General features: G+C 34.5%; 3 protein-coding genes and 2 pseudogenes across 6 annotated transcripts; 2 read left to right on the top strand and 3 right to left on the bottom strand.

The window, feature by feature from the left end:
* Window positions 1–1,232: 1,232 nt before the first annotated feature.
* MSH1 (MUTL protein homolog 1) lies at window positions 1,233–11,927 on the top strand. 4 transcript variants are annotated; one of them, XM_007035235.3, is made up of 23 exons: window positions 1,233–1,557; window positions 2,205–2,343; window positions 2,433–2,530; window positions 2,912–2,987; window positions 3,085–3,204; window positions 3,538–3,585; window positions 3,886–3,950; window positions 4,246–4,331; window positions 4,748–4,912; window positions 5,524–5,633; window positions 5,731–5,836; window positions 5,930–6,005; window positions 6,587–6,645; window positions 7,108–7,175; window positions 7,406–7,579; window positions 7,687–7,893; window positions 8,211–8,467; window positions 8,553–8,696; window positions 9,218–9,275; window positions 9,568–9,867; window positions 10,540–10,690; window positions 10,772–11,250; window positions 11,363–11,927. In XM_007035235.3, the coding sequence occupies exons 1-23, from the start codon at window positions 1,439–1,441 to the stop codon at window positions 11,588–11,590; spliced, it is 3,333 nt and encodes a 1,110-aa protein (XP_007035297.3). In that variant the 5' UTR covers window positions 1,233–1,438; the 3' UTR covers window positions 11,591–11,927. The 4 variants fall into 4 exon arrangements, with proteins under 4 accessions (XP_007035297.3, XP_017975471.2, XP_088661573.1 ...); XM_018119982.2 differs by having other exon boundaries at window positions 10,540–11,250; XM_088805447.1 differs by having other exon boundaries at window positions 1,234–1,557; window positions 2,215–2,343; window positions 10,540–11,250.
* Window positions 11,928–12,172: 245 nt separating this feature from the next.
* Window positions 12,173–14,630, top strand: ATSEC20 (Sec20 family protein). The gene is made up of 7 exons (XM_007035234.3): window positions 12,173–12,631; window positions 12,894–12,963; window positions 13,218–13,273; window positions 13,448–13,523; window positions 13,644–13,680; window positions 13,957–14,071; window positions 14,160–14,630. Exons 1-7 carry the CDS (start codon window positions 12,345–12,347, stop codon window positions 14,398–14,400), a joined length of 882 nt encoding a protein of 293 aa, XP_007035296.3. The 5' UTR covers window positions 12,173–12,344; the 3' UTR covers window positions 14,401–14,630.
* Window positions 14,631–14,908: 278 nt separating this feature from the next.
* On the bottom strand, window positions 14,909–15,819 carry LOC18603330 (Adenine nucleotide alpha hydrolases-like superfamily protein). Its single transcript, XM_007035233.3, has 2 exons — window positions 15,372–15,819; window positions 14,909–15,252 (listed from the first exon to the last, which is right to left on the bottom strand). The coding sequence occupies exons 1-2, from the start codon at window positions 15,785–15,787 to the stop codon at window positions 15,087–15,089; spliced, it is 582 nt and encodes a 193-aa protein (XP_007035295.1). The 5' UTR covers window positions 15,788–15,819; the 3' UTR covers window positions 14,909–15,086.
* Window positions 15,820–16,575: 756 nt separating this feature from the next.
* On the bottom strand, window positions 16,576–17,924 carry LOC18603329 (F-box protein SKIP23-like; annotated as a pseudogene).
* Window positions 17,925–18,714: 790 nt separating this feature from the next.
* LOC18603328 (F-box protein KIB4-like) lies at window positions 18,715–19,773 on the bottom strand (annotated as a pseudogene).
* Between the last annotated feature and the right edge of the window lie 364 nt (window positions 19,774–20,137).

Here is a 20,137-nt window from a genome sequence, read left to right as displayed (position 1 = left end):
ATCTCATTTTATCATGACATAAAAATAAAACAATATTTTTATTAAGAAACATGATTTATTATTAATTATTGTTTTATTAATTTTTTTTGTAATTTTACATGATTGTAAATTATTTTATATTGAATAATTTTTTATTTTCATATAAAACATATTAATATAATTTAGACATAATATTCAAATAAGTTCTTAAATTATTTAAAAATATTCAAATAAGTCTTTATTTTTTGTTTTGTTTAATCAAAACCTATACTTTTATTTTGAATCAAATAAGTTTTTATGATTAATGATTGACTAATAATCATTAGTAAAAATATTACTTATCCTTTTATATTTACATGGTACTGACATGATATTGATGTGGAGAGTGAAAAATGTCACATGATCATGTTATTATACCAAATTAACATGTCATGTCGTCATCAATTATGATATATTAGCATATAATCAATTATGATATTTAGCATGCCATATAAAGCATCACACGACATAGAATAACAATTGATATTTTGATTAAATCAAATTAATAGTAAAAATTTATTTGATCTAAAATAAAAAGTATAAGAATTTATTCGATTTAAAATAAAAGTACAAGAATTTATGTGATTCAAAAAAAATATAAAGATTTGATTGAATGTAATAAAAGTATAAAAACTTATATAAAATTATTTAATATAATTTATGAGTTTTTTTATATATTATACCTATAATTTGATACAAGTGCATATTTTTTATTTTTTTTTCCATAACTTAAAAGAAATGAAGTGAAATTGCACATATTAGATTTAGACAAAACATCTGATACATCTTACTCAATATCTCTGTCAGCTAAAAGACAACATTGGACCCCATCAGATCAAAGACCTCTCCAGGAAATCCATCGTTACGTTGAAAAAGTTAAAAATAGAAAAGAATTTATATAAAACAAATATATTAAACATGAGAAGACAATCAATAAGATGACAGTCAAAGAGAAATTTAAATAAATTTTATTATTTTTTATATTTTTATTTTTAATCAACTAAATATATATAATTAATAATGGATTTAATCAAAACATTAACTCTCATTTGTTTGCCATTTTACACCTATATAATGTTAAATCGTTTAAAATTAAGAATATATTTGATAAAAAAATACAAAAATTAAATTAACTATATTATAAAATAAAAAATTTATTTAAAATTTTCTGAATACTTATGGATTTGTGAAATGCTGCATTCAAAAATAACTCTTTTTATTTTTTTTTCCGTTTCTTTGTGGCGGGAAAGGGGCTGAAGAGAGCAGAAAAAAAAGCAGAACTTCCTCCATCAAAAACCCCAAACCCACTCCCCCCAAGAAAAAAAATAAAAACCGTAGCAATTTCTTGAAAAGATTATCCGGTTCAATTCTCTAATTTTCCCACCACACAAGGCGAGAATTGAGAGGCTGTTTAACCAGCATGTACTGGTTAGCAACGCGGAACGCCGTCGTTTCAATCCCTAGATGGCGTTCTCTTGCCCTTCTCCTCCGTTCCCCTCTCAACAAATACGCCTCCTTCAACTCCTCGTCACTTCTACTGTAATCCTTTCCCTCCCTCTTCTCTGTATTTATATTCTTATTATTATTATTTTTTATCTAGCCCACGCCTTGTTTGGTAAAAGAGTAAACATTGTATTTCCATTGTTCGGGTTATTAATTGAAAATTGTAGGGTTTTTTTTTTTTTACTTTTATGTAAATGGTTGGATAAAGTTAATTTCTTTAACTGGAATTGCTTTAAAAATGTCATTTTTTTATATATCTTTGTGGTTCATAGCCCGGTAAAGTACTGTTCCCTCTTTAAACTATGCATTCTGCATTGTTAGCGTAATGAACATTAGGACATTTATAAAATTGTTAATTTGGCTGTAACTTGCTAAATTATTATTCAATGTTATACCTAGCATTACCCTCAGTTATTATACTGACCCGAGTATTTCTCAAAAGTTTGTGATGAATTGGAAAATGAGAAGCATTTCTGATAATAGGATTGTTCCTTACTTGCTATGCATTTCTTGTTTGTCGAGGGTTATTTTATTGGTAAGAATTATAAGGGTCATTGTCGTTCCCTTTAACTACTGAAGTTTAAGCTATTTGTTTATCTATGTTACACATGTTTTTTGTTTGGTCTAAGAGCTTGTTGCTAGATGTCTAAGCTAGTTTATATATATCTGTTTATTGACAACAGTGGAAGACAGTTTGGGCAGATACATTGTTTCAAAGATAAGAAGATTTTGAGAGAAACCACCAAATTTACTCGGAAATTTAAGGCACCGAATAGGGCCCTAGATGATAAGGATCTTTCTCACATAATTTGGTGGAAAGAGGTGTGCCTTTTTTGTCTGCTTCATTAAAGTATTTGATTTGTACATATTGGATTTCTTGAGCTCTTATATTTTTTATTATTTTATTGCAGAGACTGCAGCTGTGTCGGAAACCTTCCACTCTCAATTTGGTTAAGAGGCTTGTGTATAGCAATTTGCTTGGTGTGGATGTTAACCTGAAAAATGGCAGGTGATATATATAGATACTTGTCTTCTGTTTATGTAATTATATTTCTGTGTGGATAAAATCTTATCCTTTGTGCTTTTATTTCTCTTGGTAACAAAAGAAAAATTTGTTTTTTAACATAGACAGTAGATTTATGATGCAGTACTCTAATACACTCTATCCTTTCTTTTAAATATATTTAGACTTTTCATTATACAATTTCAATTTAAGATATGTTAGCATGGACGATTGAGGACTGAAAACTTTGGTTTGAAAAACCATTGCAATTCATGTTTCTACAAGAATTTAATCCTTTCTAGAAAAGCATGAGAATCAAAATAAAGTTGGTTCTTTTTCTCTTTGAAGGGCTTGATAGATTTTGTTTTCTTTTTTATTCCATTGCAGTTTGAAAGAAGGGACACTGAATTGTGAGATTTTGCAGTTCAAGTCAAAGTTTCCACGTGAAGTTTTGCTCTGCAGGGTATATTACAGAATTCTTTCTAATACAATAATTGCTTACTTGTTTCATTTTATCTTACATGATGGGTGCTACAGCATTCTTTTTAATGTGTCTTCAGGTTGGGGATTTTTATGAAGCCCTCGGAATAGATGCTTGCATTCTTGTTGAATATGCTGGTTTGAATCCTTTTGGTGGTTTGCGTTCAGATAGTATTCCAAGAGCTGGCTGCCCTGTTGTGGTATTGGATCTATCTTACTTTGCTTGTTTTTGAGGTTTAATGAAGAAATTATCTTATGCAATAAGGTTTTCTTGGCCAGTTAAAATATTTCTTATGTTCTTACATACCTTCAGAGAGTTATAAAAAAAAGCAACAACAACAATAATTAGTGCGAACTTGTCAAGCAGCATTCGATTCTTGGCTTTTGCATGAACATTGAACTATGCTGTATTAGTTATTACTTTTTTCTTTGTTTTAATTATATCTTATGCAATTACTCCTCTGGACCATTTGATTTATTCTCTTTGATAGTCTGTTCTTCATAAAAATTTTGATTAAATGCTTCTTCTGCAGAATCTTCGCCAAACTTTGGATGACCTAACACGTAATGGTTATTCAGTGGTGAGTATATTGAGTATGGTGATACTGATGCATCTTCTACCTTTCAGTCTGAATTCAAGTTTGGAGTTGAAATAAGAAATAAATTTTGGTTGGGAACTGATTCTTTGGGTCTGAATCGTAGAGAGTCTGGCTAGTTAATTGACATGTTGGGAATGACCTTATTTTTGTAACATAGAAGCTTAATTTATTTCTATGCAACAATAAGTTCTCAGTGGTTTCAAGCTGGATGCCTAGATTTTTGCTATTGCCAACAAATCCTCTGCTTATTATAGCTTGTTTCTTGTGGCATGCCTCTTGTAGTGCATTGTGGAGGAAGTTCAAGGTCCAACACAAGCTCGTTCTCGTAAAGGACGTTTTATATCTGGGTAATAACATTTTAATGATCACCTTTTAGCTCATAATGCTATTACATTATGTTGTGCCCATTGGTGTTGATGTGATGGCCATCGCTTTGCAAGTAACTTTAGTCAATAGTGTACATAATCAGTTAAAAGGTGCCTATTTTATGTGGTTTTAAGTTATTAAATTTGGGGCTTAGAAAGTTGAGATTGTTTTTATGGTGAAGTTTATATATTTTTCAGTACATATGTTTTAATTTAACTGATTCCTTTAAGTTTTTTGACATTCATACCTTGCTCTGACTTGCTTTTAAGTATTCAGGCATGCACATCCGGGTAGTCCTTATGTATTTGGACTTGTTGGGGTTGATCATGATCTTGATTTTCCAGAACCAATGCCTGTTGTTGGTATGAACAATTACTCCATTATTTGAAATCTTGTTTATTAGATAATGTGCTTGAGAAAATATCTCTTGTTGATCTCTTGCAAGCTTGTTATGATTTTATTGAGTTTCCCTGAATTTCTCTAGCCTGTATATTGTCATTCTTGACTGCAGCCGTCCCTTTTCTCTTTGTTATTCTTTTATGAAATTGCAACTATGCAACCTAAGTACTGACACAATGGCTACTGTTGCATCCATTATGAATGTCTATTGAGCTTGAATGCTTGAATCTCATTCTTTCTCTTTGTTCTTGAATGCATAAATGCTTGAATGTTTGCATACCTGTGTATTGAGAAAGACAGACATCTTTGTTATGGGTGCTTTTAAATTTGACATATGTAAACTTTGGCTCTTATTTATAAATCATCCTTGGCTCTCTAGGTATATCTCGTTCAGCAAGGGGATATTGCATAACTCTGGTTTTAGAGACTATGAAGACATATTCTTCAGAGGATGGTCTTACTGAAGAAGCATTGGTAACCAAGCTGCGAATGTGTAGATACCATCACCTGTTTCTGCATTTATCGTTGAGAGACAATGCTTCAGGTTTGCAGATTCCTTGAGAGACATTTCCATCACAAGAATCTTCAAAGGAGGCATTTTATTTATGTTACTCTTCAAGGAGGGGATTTTTATTTAATATAACACATGCATGCACACACGACACATATACATATGTTAATGAGGAATGTTAATGACCTGCTAAATGAATAAAAACAAGCATATAAAAGGTATGTTACACAGGACAAGGTGCACTGAAGTCTTTAAAGGTGTTGTATAAATACAGCTTAAAATGTGTATGTAGTTGAGCATTGTCATAGACATAAAAGGCTCTTGTTCTCTAGTTTTTCTACTAATCTCTTCTTGGTGACATGTAGAAGTAATTCTCCAATTCATTGTCATTCGCATATTCATTCAATTGAGATGATGTGTTGATTTTGATAAACCTAATGAATTATTGTGTTCTAGGAATGTTTCAGGAAGAGCACTGCTTATGGTTTTTAATTTCTGGTACAGAGGAAATTTGCTATGAAGTAGCATTCATGACTCCCTGTTTCATAAAAAATTCTATGCGAGGAGTCTGATAAGTGGTCATTTTGTCTGTTTTGATGCTAAATTACATGGTCAGATTTTCACAGTGTTAGAGGCTCTTGCAGGAACTTGTCGTTGGGGTGAATTTGGTGCAGGAGGCCTGTTGTGGGGAGAATGCACTACCAGACATTTTGAATGGTTTGAAGGCAATCCTGTCACTGAGCTGTTGTATAAGGTTCACACTTCAGATGACCTTAGCAGTGTCTACACTTTAATACGTGACACATTTTTGCAGTTATACAGTTTATGGATTTGTTTCATCCATCTTTTAGGTAAAGGAGCTTTATGGGCTTGATGATGAGGTTTCTTTCAGAAATGTCACTGTTCCTTCAGAAAGTAGACCCCGTCCTTTACACCTAGGAACAGCAACGCAGATTGGTTTGTTTAGCTTCTTTAGTCATTCCAATATCCAATTGTCTTTCTAATACTGAGTCCTTGAGCAATTTCTGTCCATGGGTTGTGTTATTCCAGGTGCCATCCCAACAGAAGGAATACCTTGTTTATTGAAGGTGCTGCTGCCATCAAATTGCACTGGGCTACCTGCTCTGTAAGTGAAATCTTTTATTTTGCCTGACATATACTAGTGAAGAAGTTATTCAGATGGTGCGTATTTATGCAATTAGATCAATTTGTTCTGTGGTACTTTTTCTTCTCTATGTTGTCATTTTCAGGGGATTGCTTATCGCTTCAGTCCTCTTGGACGGTGCTAATTATGGATCATCTAACCCTCACATTACATATCTCATTGCAATCAAAACTAGAGAGGAAGTAACTCTTCCCTTTCCATGCGAAGTGCTGGAATATAGATCTACTGCATCTGAGGCATTAGGCTCTGTTTTCTCATGTTTCGGATTACTTATTTTTCCTTAATTATTGTGATTTAATTCATTGGATATGAATTTTGTTCTGTACTATTTCTCTTCCATTTCATTGCTTTGTTTTCTTTGCCCCCTTTTGACTAATTTAACCATTTTGATCTAAGTTTGGGAATAGTTACAGTAATTTATGTATAAAAGTTGATTTGTAATGGGTGTCTGATTTAACTCATCTAGTTGTGATTGAGATCTTCTCATGTGACCTGTTTAGAACGATAATTGCCTCCTAATGTTGTTACCCACTGATTCTCAGGTATATTAGAGATCTTCTTCTTAATCCTCCTGCTCATGAAATTGCATCTACAATTCAAGGTGAGCTATTACTTGTAATATGTTTTTTATGCTGATGCAATGCTGGCTATGGGGTACCGGTATATTTTGAAAATGTGCATTAGTTAAACTAGGTCATTCCATTATAAGCTAGTCTTGCAGCTTTAAAATTTCTTGGCCTAATTCTAACTTGAAACCATCATGTAAATTTCATTTTTCTGTTATGTTATTTACTAAAAGTTGTACCGGATATGTAATGGGGAGTTTCCAAAAACTGTTTCACCAAAGATGCTTCTTTCAAGGACTCATGCTACTTAGGTGACCAGAATCTGGATATGAGCTTTGCAAAATCCTAAAACCTTTATAATCATTTTGACTAAGCATTTGTGCTATATGTCATATCACTTGATTGTTTGATACATATGTGATTCTCTTAAATGTGCTAATTTCATAGTACATAAAAGTACAATTTAAATTCTGTACTAACTTGTACTTGACGTGCAGCAACTTGCAAACTTATGAGCAGTATCAAATGCTCAATTCCTGAGTTCACTTGTGTCGCATCTGCAAAGGTTGTATTCTAATTACTTTATTAGTTTTTTTCTTTTTTTTCTTTGCATTTAAGATATTACTTTTGGCTGTTAGTAATGAAGGAATAAGTTTTCTAACATAAAAGTGTTATATGTTATTAGTTTACTTTTTTTTCTTTTGTCTTGCTTATTTGCATTTTTCATGTTTTTTGTTTTATTCCTTTATTTGTGCTTCTGTATCTGATTCTTAGATTTGACCCTGTGTTCTGCAGCTTGTGAAGCTACTTGAACTAAGGGAGGCCAACCATATTGAGTTTTGTAGAATAAAAAATGTTGTTGATGAAATACTGCACATGCATAGAAGCACGGACCTCAAAGAAATTCTGAAATTATTGATGGATCCTGCATGGGTGGCAACTGGGTTGAAGATTGACTTTGAGACACTGGTAAGTGTTGCGGCCCTTATACATAGGACATGAAGTGTAGTGACGTTTATTATGTTCTTTAGAATTAAATGTCCCTACATGTGCTTTTTGGGTCTTGTTTATTCCAGGTTGATGAGTGTGAATGGGTTTCAGAGAGAATTGGTCAAATGATTTTTCTGGATGGTGAAAATGATCAAAAGATAAGTTCTTATGCCAATATTCCTGGTGAATTTTTTGAGGACATGGAATCTTCATGGAAAGGTCGAGTCAAGAAGCTCCATATAGAAGAAGAAGTTGCAGAAGTTGACAGCGCAGCTGAGGCCTTATCTTTAGTGGTACGTCTATTGTACAATATTTTCTTCTATGGCTAGAATTATGCTGGTTTTTCACTTTGTCCCTGAATGCAACACAGTTTGCTCTTTCCAGTTGATGATATGACATCATGGGTTGGTTACTGACTTCATATAAAATGCTGATGAGTTGGAATTTTATTGGACTAAATTTTGATTTTTCAGTGCACCTTTATAATTATGTGGAAATTGGCTAGGTGCAAATGTGTGTGTGTTAGGCTTTTCAATGTTCTTTGTTAGTCTACTCCTTTCTTATAGCACATGCAGTGCTCTTTATTGTTGGTTATTTAACATTCTTGTAGGTTACTGAAGATTTTCTCCCCATTGTCTCAAGAATAAAAGCGACCTCAGCTCCTCTTGGTGGCCCAAAGGGAGAAATATTATATGCTCGAGAGCATGAAGCTGTTTGGTTTAAGGGCAAACGGTTTGCACCAGCTGTATGGGCTGGTACTCCTGGCGAAGAACAAATTAAGCAGCTTAAGCCTGCTTTAGATTCAAAAGGTAGAAAGGTTGGAGAGGAATGGTTTACCACAATGAAGGTGGAGGACGCTTTAACGAGGTGTGCTACTGAAGTTTACTAAGTCCCTTTACTTCTGTTCTTCACAATAGATTGATGATCACTAGAATATTTTTATTTGTGTCAGGTACCATGATGCTGGTGGCAAGGCAAAGGCAAGGGTTCTGGAATTGTTAAGAGGACTTTCTGCTGAGTTACAAACTAAGATAAACATCCTTGTCTTTGCTTCTATGCTGCTTGTTATCGCAAAGGCATTATTTGCTCATGTGAGGTCAGTTATACATATTAACCAAATAAAAGTTTGTTGTCTTGTCTCTATGTTGACCTTTTTATTTTTCCTCAATGATTTCTTAATACATTCATAGCATGGTGAATGAATTGAAGATTCATGGAATAATTCCTAAAACTGTTTACAGTTTGCACTTTATTAAGAAATTCTGATTGTTTAATGCACTTCTATGCTGTTTTGGGAGCTTGGTTAGCTTTATATCAGTTTGAACAATATTGTATATCAATATGAGAAACTCTTGCATTCTGTTCCTTGCCTTGATTATACCTTCAAATTTGTGAAGCCCAATGTCTCAGCACTTAAAAATAAAACCTGAGCTCTGGCCATTTTATTTTATTTTTATTTCTCATTATGAGTTATTAGAACACTTTTCTGCAAAATATTAATTCTAAAGGCAGATTCCTTTTTCTGAAAATTTTGGAATTATCAGTCTATATAAAATTCCCACTACGTGTTATTCTTGCCCAATATATTCCAATTATGACTTAATTGATATTTTACAGTGAGGGGAGAAGAAGGAAATGGGTTTTCCCTATACTTACAGGATTCAGTAGTTCAAAGGTAATTCTCCAAAATGTTAATTATGATTGGCCTTTAGTTTGTGCCATTTTGGCAGGGTGATTATATCTACTACTCTTAGTTGATCTAACATTATTATATGCAATGAATGATGACAACAAGCATCAATGGAAAAAGAGCAACATATGGGATGATACTCAAGTTAATTATCAAACTACTAGTGCAACAAGTTAAAAAGTTCAAGATTTTGAGTTGCAACACTAAGCATATCTCTTTTGCTAATATTATGGCATTATACATAAATAGCTTCTCCCTTTTTATGTATTGAGCTCAGGGTGGAGAATCATTGGATGAAACAAGAGGAATGAAGATAGTTGGTTTGACCCCATATTGGTTTGACGTGTCAGAAGGCTGTGCTGTGCTTAATACAGTTGATATGCAATCGTTATTTCTTTTGACAGGACCAAATGGGGGTGGTAAATCAAGTTTGCTTCGATCAATTTGTGCAGCTGCATTACTTGGAATTTGTGGATTTATGGTTCCTGCTGAATCAGCCTTAATTCCTCAATTTGATTCAGTAATGCTTCACATGAAATCATATGATAGCCCAGCTGATGGGAAAAGTTCATTTCAGGTATGTTATATTCCTGATATATATTTTAATGGTAAATAATTATTGTTTTACTCCACAGAATCTCTCTTACAGTAGTAGCAAACCAATTTTTGGCATGCAACTCTAGCTGATGTGTGTGGCTGAAACAGAGGGACAGTTGAATAGATTTTTCCTTTTGCTCATGCTGGGTTTCTCTGTCTTACCTGTAGTAAACATTCTTGGCACTTTTTCTCTGTATCCTTTCCTAAATCTGAGCTTTTTGCAATTTTCTATATTAAGTGTCAGCGAAAAAGGGCCAATAGAAATGTGATTATTCTTAATCTTTTGTCTAGTTCTCCCCTAACTTCAGAGCTCTTTGTTTTTACCAAAAAGTCTCATCAACTAAAGCAAATCTAGCATTATACATTTTCAACTTACAAGTAAAAAGAAATTAACAATTTTTCTATAGCAAAATTTGTTAATTTCCTTTAAAATTATTTAATTCAACTTACTAATATTCATTTCTGGTTAAGCACACATAACAAAGATGCTTTTCTGCATGTAGCATAAAATTGTCAATTTTGAAGTGTTATCTTCCATTTTTTAACTCTTTAATTGCTCCCTCAACACCATGCAAAGTACATCAGAGCATCCTGAAAGTTCTTTTTTATCAGGAAATTGCAACATGCATCTTTCTTTGTTGTAAATTCTCAGGTAGAAATGTCAGAGCTCCGATCCATCATTAGTGGAGCCAGTTCAAGGAGTCTTGTGCTTGTAGATGAAATTTGCCGAGGAACAGAAACGGTGAAAGGGACTTGCATTGCTGGTAGCATCGTTGAGACTCTTGATGAAATTGGCTGTCTAGGTATCATATCCACTCACTTGCATGGAATATTTACTTTGCCACTTCGTACCAAAAACACCATATATAAAGCAATGGGTACAGAATATGTTGATGGACAAACAAAACCAACTTGGAAGTTGGTAGATGGGATCTGCAGAGAAAGCCTTGCATTTGAAACAGCAAAGAAGGAAGGAGTTGCTGAGACAATAATACAAAGAGCTGAAGAACTTTATTCATCAGTCAATGCAAAAGAAGTATCTTCAGGAAGATTTAACACACAACTAGCACAGGTTGGTTCTGAAGGAGCCCAACTTCTATCAAATAGGACTCAAGCAGGATCTCTCTGTCATAAGAGTAAGCCAACAAACAGAATGGAAGTCTTACAGAAGGAAGTTGAGAGTGCTGTTACCTTAATTTGTCAGAAGAAGCTAATGGAGCTCTATAAGCAGAGAAACACATTGGAACTTCCAATCTTAAACTCTGTTGCTATTGCTGCTAGGGAACAGCCTCCTCCTTCAACTATAGGTGCTTCTTGCTTGTATGTCATGTTCAGACCTGATAAGAAACTATATATTGGAGAGGTATTTCTCTGATCTACTTGATGTTTTATTATTGATTTGACCTTTTACGTTACACACAGAAACTTGTAGCTCCAACGTGGATCTTATACCATGCATTTGTCTTTGCAAGCAGACGGATGATCTTGATGGTCGAGTTCGTTCTCATCGTTCGAAGGAAGGAATGCAAAATGCAACCTTCCTTTATTTCATTGTTCCAGGGAAGAGTATCGCTCGCCAACTAGAAACTCTCCTGATCAACCAACTCTCAAGTCAAGGCTTCCCACTCACCAATCTGGCCGATGGCAAGCATCAGAATTTTGGCACATCCAGTCTCTCATTAGGCAGCATAACTGTTGCCTAATGAGTTAAAAAGGAACCGTGGTTCATGTTTCCATCGAATGTAAATGTAATATTTGTGACAACAACAGATTTCGAATCCATGTAGCAGTGGCTGCAGCAATTTTGCTTTTGATTTCAGTTGCTCCACTTGCTGTGTTGTACATGCAATCACCCATGTAACAAAGGGTAAAATTTTGTTGTTAGAACTTATCAGCATGTATCTATGAGTCCATTTTGAGGTGTATATGAGTCAGTGTTGCACCTTTGCCTAGCATTTCAGTCTAGGATTTTGTAACAACTTATTATTCTTATAAGATTAAAGTTTCTTATTATCAGAAAAAAAATTAATGTAATTTTTATTTCGTTGAACTTTTCTATGTTCATTTTAAAGATTAGAATCTAAAACTTCTATCGATCAAGTTTTAAACTTAACATTATGATGCTTCTCGAGAATAAGATTAAGAATAGTAAAGACTAAGTTTTGAGCTTTAATCGTTACGGAGATTAAGGTTTCTTTTAATCATGGGTTTATGCTTTGCGTTGAATTGTTGATTCATTAATACTAAAATGTTATATATATATATATAAAACCGTTATAAGGGAGCTGCGCGGTTTGGACGACTCTCTCTCTTATAAGGAAAGAAAAATTCTTTTCCTCTCACCCCTCAAATCCCTCGAAACAAATCTCCTCAACATTTTCCATTTCACTTTCCCATCAACCAAACAGACGAGAAAACTTAACGGAAACTTAAAAAAAAAACAAAACAAAACAAAAAATGGACAAGGTAGTGGAAGAAGTGGAGAAGACAAAGAGAGAGTGGGACGAAGCCTATGCAAAGACCCAAGAGCATGTAAAGGAGATTCAGGAATATGGGAAATCAACAGTGGAGGAAACCAAAAACAAAAATTCATTGCCCAGATTAAATGGGTTGGCTCAAGATGGATTGGCTTTGCTTAATTCGTTGCAGTTTAATCTTGATCTTCATGCTCCACAGCTTCCTACTGATGAAGAGGTCCAGTCTGCTAAAGCTTTGCTTGAATCTTGGAAAAGTCAATGCCAAAGGTAAATTAACCGCCCATTTTTTTTCTCTCTTGAATGGAAATTTTGAGTTTGTTTTCAGCAAAGATGTAATTTTCTTGGTTGTTTGCTTTTGGGTTTTTAGTCCTTGTTTCAAAATTGAAACTTTTAATTCCAGTGTTATTGGTTTATTTAAGATTTTGTTTTTCATTACTTGGATTTAGTAGCAATTTAGCAAAGTTTGTTGTTAGTATTTTAATTGCTCTTATATGTTCTGATAGGACTTGATTGTTATTTCTGTGATTAGTTTGAGATTGAGTTTAAGGAATGCGAATTTGCAAGCAAAGGATAATATGAGGAAAACTGCTCAGAAAGAGGTAATAGATTTCTTTTACAAAGGTTGAGTTTTTTTTTGCTTCAATTTACCATTTTTTAAGATCTGTTACACACTGATACTGATATCCCTTGGTTTAAACATCTTTTTGTTGTGACAGCATCTGAAAATGGATGTTTTTCATACCTAGTTTGATAGTTGTGCTGTTAATTGCATTATGATTTTTCATTTTTGTCATTATTTTTTCAAGAGAGACCAACTTACGGATTTGATTTTATATTTATGTATGTTTTGTAGAGAGAACTTCTTCTGGGTGGTGGAGAAGAATCCACGATTCGTCGGCGCAATTTGCAGTATGTATTACTAGTATTTCTTTAGCTTTTGATCACATTGATATTAATGTACCTCCCCGTATTTTCATGTGATTGTTTGTACATTGGGTAATTTTCCTTGACGGTAAAATACAATAATTTTCTGGTATTTAATTCGCTATGTTGTTTTTCATGTATAATTCATAACCATTTCAGGACAAAGGCTGGAATGACATCTGCTGCAGAAAGCATCACAGAGAGCCTTCGCCGTACACGACAATTGATGGTTCAGGTGAGTAATGTGTTTTTTCCGGTTTGTTTCTTCCTTGTGTTTATCATCAATAATCTTGTAATATGGTTCTTTGTCGGTTGCTCAATGTGATTTCGTTGCGTTACATCTACATGCATATAGGAGGTGGAAAGAAGTACAAGCACGCTCATGACTTTTGGTAGGTCTTTCTATTCCTATTCCAAAATGTATTATTTAGCGAAACTTGCTGAAAATAGTGTGGTGTTACAAAATTCAGTACTTGAGGTGGCCCTTAGCTGAATGATTCTATCCAAATGACACTGTCCTGTTTATCTATGAGGTTTGATTACGGGTTGATGTTCTGCTCAGCAAACTGATATGAATATTCTGTTTTGGTTTGACCGTTATGGTTCAGAAGGACAAAGACTGGTTTTATGTGCATTAGATTTGTTGACTTTTATGTGTTAATGTATAGAGGAATCAACGGGAGTATTAAGGAAGGCTGAAAGTGAATACAAGGGGCATCGCTCATTGTTAATGCGAACCCGGAATCTACTCTCCACAATGCAGCGTCAGGATGTTATTGACAGGTATTAAGAAATTAGGTTTTCCTTTATATTTTTGTAGTGACTAATGATCTGAGGATATCACTATTGATGCTGCGTTTTGTTTGTTCAGGGTGATACTCATAGTAGGATTTGTCTTGTTCTCTTGTGCTGTACTATATGTTGTTTCAAAGCGTATTGGCATACTTAAGTTGCAGAGGACAGTCACTGCAGCCATAAGGGCTGGGATGGCTGGAAAACCAGATGTTGCTCGTAGAGCTGTAGAAGAAGGTATTAACCATGCCCAATTTCCTGGCAATGTAGTTCCCAAGGTGGGAATCCCTTTAGAGCAACCCATGCATGATGAACTTTGAGGTAATGTAGTTTATGTTAAAGAAACTACATTGCCCATCCAATGCACGGGTTTGTTTTTGTTTCTTTTTTATGAGAAAGGAAATTAGTTTAAGAAATGTTCTATTCATAAAACATAAGAGAATGAGTAATGGAGCTGTGATATGGAAGGAGAAGCACATACGCATTTAGAAACACAACTACAGTACATCTGGAGACTCGAGTTATAATACATGACTATTGTTTAGGTTCATTCATTCCCAACTTTATTCTTGATCTCACTTATTATAGTACGTTTATATAGATAACATGTCTAGGAATGCGTCTGGCACCCATTTCCCTCCTTTCTCTTGAAATTAGATTATTCTGGTGAAATATGTAGGTCTTGAATAATAATTGAAGCAAAGATAGTTGATAAAGTAAAAACAAGAGCAAGATGACCTTGGTTTCAGCTGTATCTCATTTTCTGGATATGGCTGCAAAAGCAAGTCATTTTCCAAATTCAAATATTTACAGTTTCTATGTATTCAAACTGAAGAAAAGCATACATATGGAACATTTCATCACTAAAGCGAAGAAAAGAAAAAGAAGGGATTGAATGAAAAATCAACTAAATATGGCAAATTTATAAGATATAGTTAGCTCTTGTGATCAAAGGGATTGCAAATTGATGACCAATGCAATGGTTGGTGAATAAATGTAAGTGCAATTATGCCAAGAGCCAAAAATTTTTATGGGTCTTTGTGTTTAGGACATAACCACCATTTTGTCCCCTTTTCTGCACTCCAACACAGGTGCATTGGCTGTTCTCAATCAAATAATCTGCTGTGTCTATCAGTTTTGCTCCTCTCATTGACCCGCTAGATCGCTTATATCTGTTTAGGACAGGCAGAAACCAGCCCAAAAGTCATTAATTAATCTCTTGCTTTTCACCATTCATATTTGCCATTGATATGCATGGCAAAAGACTAGAAGAGAAGGGTGTGAAACTCACCCAAGTATTGCTGAAGAGAGACTCCGCCGCTGCCCTATGATGAGAAGATCGATTCCTAAAGCTTTGCACTTGGAAAGAATTACGGTAGCCTTGTCCTTGCCATCCATGTCGGTTTTCTCTATACGTACAGGGATATTAGGCTGAGCAATCTCACACGCACGTTTCATTTGGTCAAGAAAATCTATGTCAGTTGAAGCTCCTTCAGTGGCGGAAGGAGCTGTGGAAGCCGAAGAAAAACTGGGTTTCCTGAGGAAAGTAGAGAATGTGTTTTTCCATGAATTGGGGTTCTCAACATGAAAAAGAATCAGCTCGTCTTGCTCTAGCATTGCATGGGAAAGAGCATATTGGAGGGCAGCCGCTGAGTGGGGGGTCGGGTCAGCTACCACCATTACTTTCCGTTCCGGTGGAGTCACCATCAATGGCCACCGCAGCAGCAGCAAAACAAAACAGATGAAAAAACAACCACCACCACCTAGAAAGAGAGGTTTGGAATTGCGGAAAAAAGAATGGCATGCAATATGAGGTTGTCATTTTGGTTATGAGCTTATCCGGAAGTTAACCATTAACAAATAGTTAGCTTTAATTTTGTGATTGACAAGTTAAGAGATCGGTGGCTTTGAGCTATTTTTTGGGGGGTTATTAATTCAGTTCTTTCTGGTTGTATGCTAAATTTAGTGAATAATAAGACTTGGTCAATGCCCCAAAGGCCAGAACCTCTTGCAAGTGAAACAACAGCTGTTTACACTTTACAGGGAGAGGACTGTTGATTTTATCAAATTCCAAAACAAAAGTAATCATGAGGTAGGATAGCGGTCTCATTACGTTTCCCTGTACCATCTTACAATCTCCATTGTAGCTAGTAATAGCTAGTAAAATTCTTCCATGAAAATGGGTAGAGATGATTACTAACAGAGTTTGAACCTTAAAGTGGCATCAGTAACAGAAGCTTAACTTTTACCAGTTTCCCAATCCTTCCACTGACACATTATTTGAAGATTTTGCAAAGCCAAATTAAACAAAACAAACTATTTGGACTGCTATATAAAGTTTCTTTCAGAAATTATCAAGAGAGCTTGACCGGAGAGATCAAACAACAAGAAAAGCAGAGGAAATAAAGCAGAATAGAAATTGTTTTTCATTACAAGAACTACTCTTTCACATACATCACCAAAAGTTTTTCTTGGCATAAACAATGCATAATAATCTAAGAAAGTTGTTGCAGACTGTAAGGCTTCCCTAGCATGGCTTGGGGTTGGGGATGATCCAGCAAGGTGGTGGCAGAATCTGCTCTGAAGAGTACTCGTAAATTGGCTTCACAGTTCCATCCTTCAAGTTGTATACGCCCATGTCATGACCTCCATACGAGTAATCTTCCTCCATTCTTTGAAAGTAATCATCAGTGTAATAAATCAAGTTCCCTTCACAGTCGGGAAAAGATCGAGTCGAGACTGAAACAGATTGATTTCCACCCAGAAACAAAACTCGATCGCCCAAAGTTGCCATTTCCACCCATTTTAGCTCATTGAAATCCAACTTATAAACATGAAACAAACATGTTCTATATGAACAAACCCAATCTAAAACATCTCCTTCATGAACAAGTTTCCCATCCGAATCCACAAACTCACCAATGAACCTGACAACAAGCAGGATATCCCCACACGATTCGACCAAGTATAACGAGATAGCACACAGATCTCCGAAGGAATTTATTTTGGACAGTGACTTCTCAGGAAAAGTTGGAACGATATGTAATCTTTTTGACATAAAATCGCCTTCACAATTCCATACTTCAATATTATTCCCCCCACTCAATGCAAAAAGATGATTTTGGTGGCATATAATATCTTGGTAAGGTACATGCCTGGTGTCAAGAACTTCAGTCCAACAACTACCTCCACTCTTATGATACGCAATCTTTCCATCTTTGAACAGCAAGATCACACTATACTTTTTATTGTTGCAATCTGGTTCTCCTGCCAGGATTGCTTTCCGTATGAAATAATATCGTAGTTCTTGCTTTCCGTAGCGAACCTTAGAATAGTTAAAACGTTCGACTTCAAAGTCTCCCTCCGCGGTTCTTTCCATTCTCCGTAAACCTAGCAGACCATATAATGAAGGAAGTGCTATTTTCACTTGCCTGAAAGGGTGGAAGAGAAACGGCACAGCTTTTTCCTCGAAGAAAATCAGCCACCCGTTTGATGATCCAATGCAGCAACTTTCCCTCAACTCCTTTGGTATCTTTTTCATGCTGCAAACCTCGCTCTCCCCAAGTTTCAAGAAGCCACCGTATGCCCTCAGATTGGCTTCAGTACCGTCTCCTCTTTCTACTTCTTCTCTTGAAGGAAGCATAAGCCAGGGCGTCTTGGAAACAAACTCTTCTCCAAGTAAGTTCCAAGAGGAGCAAACAGCTTTCGCTCGAATAATATTAATCAAATCGAGCCTCTCGAAAATTGACCTCAGGATTTCATCAGGAACAAGATCAAAAACGCTTATATCATCAGGATTTTTCCTCCTCTTTTTGGTGGATGAACAATCAACGTTACTTGCCATTCTCTAAGCTCGGAACACTATTATGAAAAAACTATGAAAGAAAGTGCTAAATTCTGAAGTTGGAATACTATCAGTAAATAAGAGATTACCAAATATATAAGCAAAGTTACTTAAATTCTTTTACAAATAGGATTACTTGGTAGGAGTAGAATTATTGTTAAACTCTGAAACTAATGAAACTTGTATTTTAAGAAACCTTTAAAGGGTGAAGCGAAATTTTCATTCAATTAATTTATATTAAGATTTATAATTTAGAGTTTGTTTATTTTGACGTAAAATATTTTTCAAAAAATATTTTCAAGACTGATATTTCCTAAAATATGGATTTAATAAATATTAATATTTAAATTAAAATATTAATATTTAAATTAAAATATTAAAAAAATTAAAAATATATTGCTATTTAACTTTAAAAAAATTTTAATTTAAAATATTAATATTTAATTTATTAAATACTATTAAAATTAAAAAAATATTTTTTAATGAAACTATTCAATATAATTAAATTTTTTATTTATAAATTAAATAAATCTTACTAATAATTATAATAAAAAATATTTCAATAAAAGTAAACTTTTACCAGTTTCCTAATCCATACATTATTTGAAGATTTTGCAAACCCAAATTAAACAAAACAAACTATTTGGACTGCTATATAATATTTTTTTAAAGAATTATCATTCAAATAAGAAAGTTTTGCCAGAGACATCAAACAAGGAGAAAAGTAGAGGAAATAAAATAAGCAGAATAGAAATTGTTTTCCATTACAACAACTTATCTTTCACATACATCACCAAAAGTTTTTCTTAACATAAACAATGCATAATAATCTAAGAAAGTTGTCGTCGAGAATAAAGGCAGTTGTTGCAGACTGTAAGGCTTCCCTAGCATGGCTTGGGGTTGGGGATGATCCTGCAAGGTGGTGGCAGAATCTGATCTGAAAAGTACGTAAAACGTGGTCGGAAAGTTCCATCTCTGATTCTTGCTGGCATATCTGCTCTGAAGAGTAGTCATAAACTGGCTTGGTAATTCCATCTTTGATAGTACAAAGATCTCCAAAGGAATTTGCTTTGGTCAATGACTTCTCAGGAAAAATTGGAACGATATGTATTCTTTTTTACATAAAATCGTCTTCGCAATTCCATATTTCAATATTATTTCCCTCACTCAATGCAAAGAGATGATTTTCGTGGCATATAATATCTTGGTACGGTGCATGCCTGGTGTCAAGAACTTCAGTCCAACAACTACCTCCACTCTCATGATATGCAATCTTTCCATCTTTGAACAGCAAGATCATACTATACTTTTTATTGTTGCAATCTGGTTCTCCTGTCAGGATTGCTTTCCGTATGAAATAATATCGTAGTTCTTGCTTTCCATAGCGAGCCTTAGGATAGTTAAAACGTTCGACTTCAAAGTCACCCTCCGCGGTTCTTTCCATTCTCAGTAAACCTAGCAGACCATATAATGAAGGAAGTGCTATTTTCACTTGCCTGAAGGGGTGGAAGAGAAACGGCACAGCTTTTTCCTCCAAGAAAATCGGCCACCCGTTTGATGATCCAATGCAGCAACTTTCCCTCAACTCCTTTGGTATCTTTTTCATGCTACAAACCTCGCTCTCCCCAAGTTTCAAGAAGCCACTGTATGCCCTCAGAGTAGCTTCAGTACCATCTCCTCTTTCTACTTCTTTTGAAGGAAGCATAAGCCAGGGCGTCTTGGAAACGAACTCTTCTCCAAGTAAGTTCCAAGAGGAAAGATCAAAAACACTTAAATCATCAGGACTTTTCCTCCTTTTGGTGGATGAACTATCGACCCTACTTGTCATTCTCTTAGCTCGGAATACCATTATGAGAAAACTTTGAAAGAAAGTGCTAAATTTTTAAATTGAAATAATATCAGTAAGTAAGGGGTTGTAAAATATATAAGCAATGTTACTTCAAACTCTTCTATTACTTGGTAAGAGCAAAATTATTATTAAATTTTGAAACTAATGAAACTTGTATTTTAAGAAACCTTTAAAGGGTGGGATGAAATCTTGATTCAATTAATTTATATTAAAATTTACAATTTAAATAAGATTTACAAAAATCAGACGAAAGAAATATCTGCTATAGTCCCAAGTTTATTTCGGCCGGTAGAAACTGGGTCCAGGAAACTTTTGCTAGGCCGAAGTTTTCTTCTGTCATTTAACTGGATAGAGATATATACAT

Source organism: Theobroma cacao, chromosome 4 (assembly GCF_053813885.1).
Source record: "Theobroma cacao isolate CCN51 chromosome 4, ASM5381388v1, whole genome shotgun sequence".
Taxonomy (NCBI): domain Eukaryota; kingdom Viridiplantae; phylum Streptophyta; class Magnoliopsida; order Malvales; family Malvaceae; genus Theobroma; species Theobroma cacao.
This window is presented reverse-complemented; position numbering and strand designations above follow the sequence as displayed.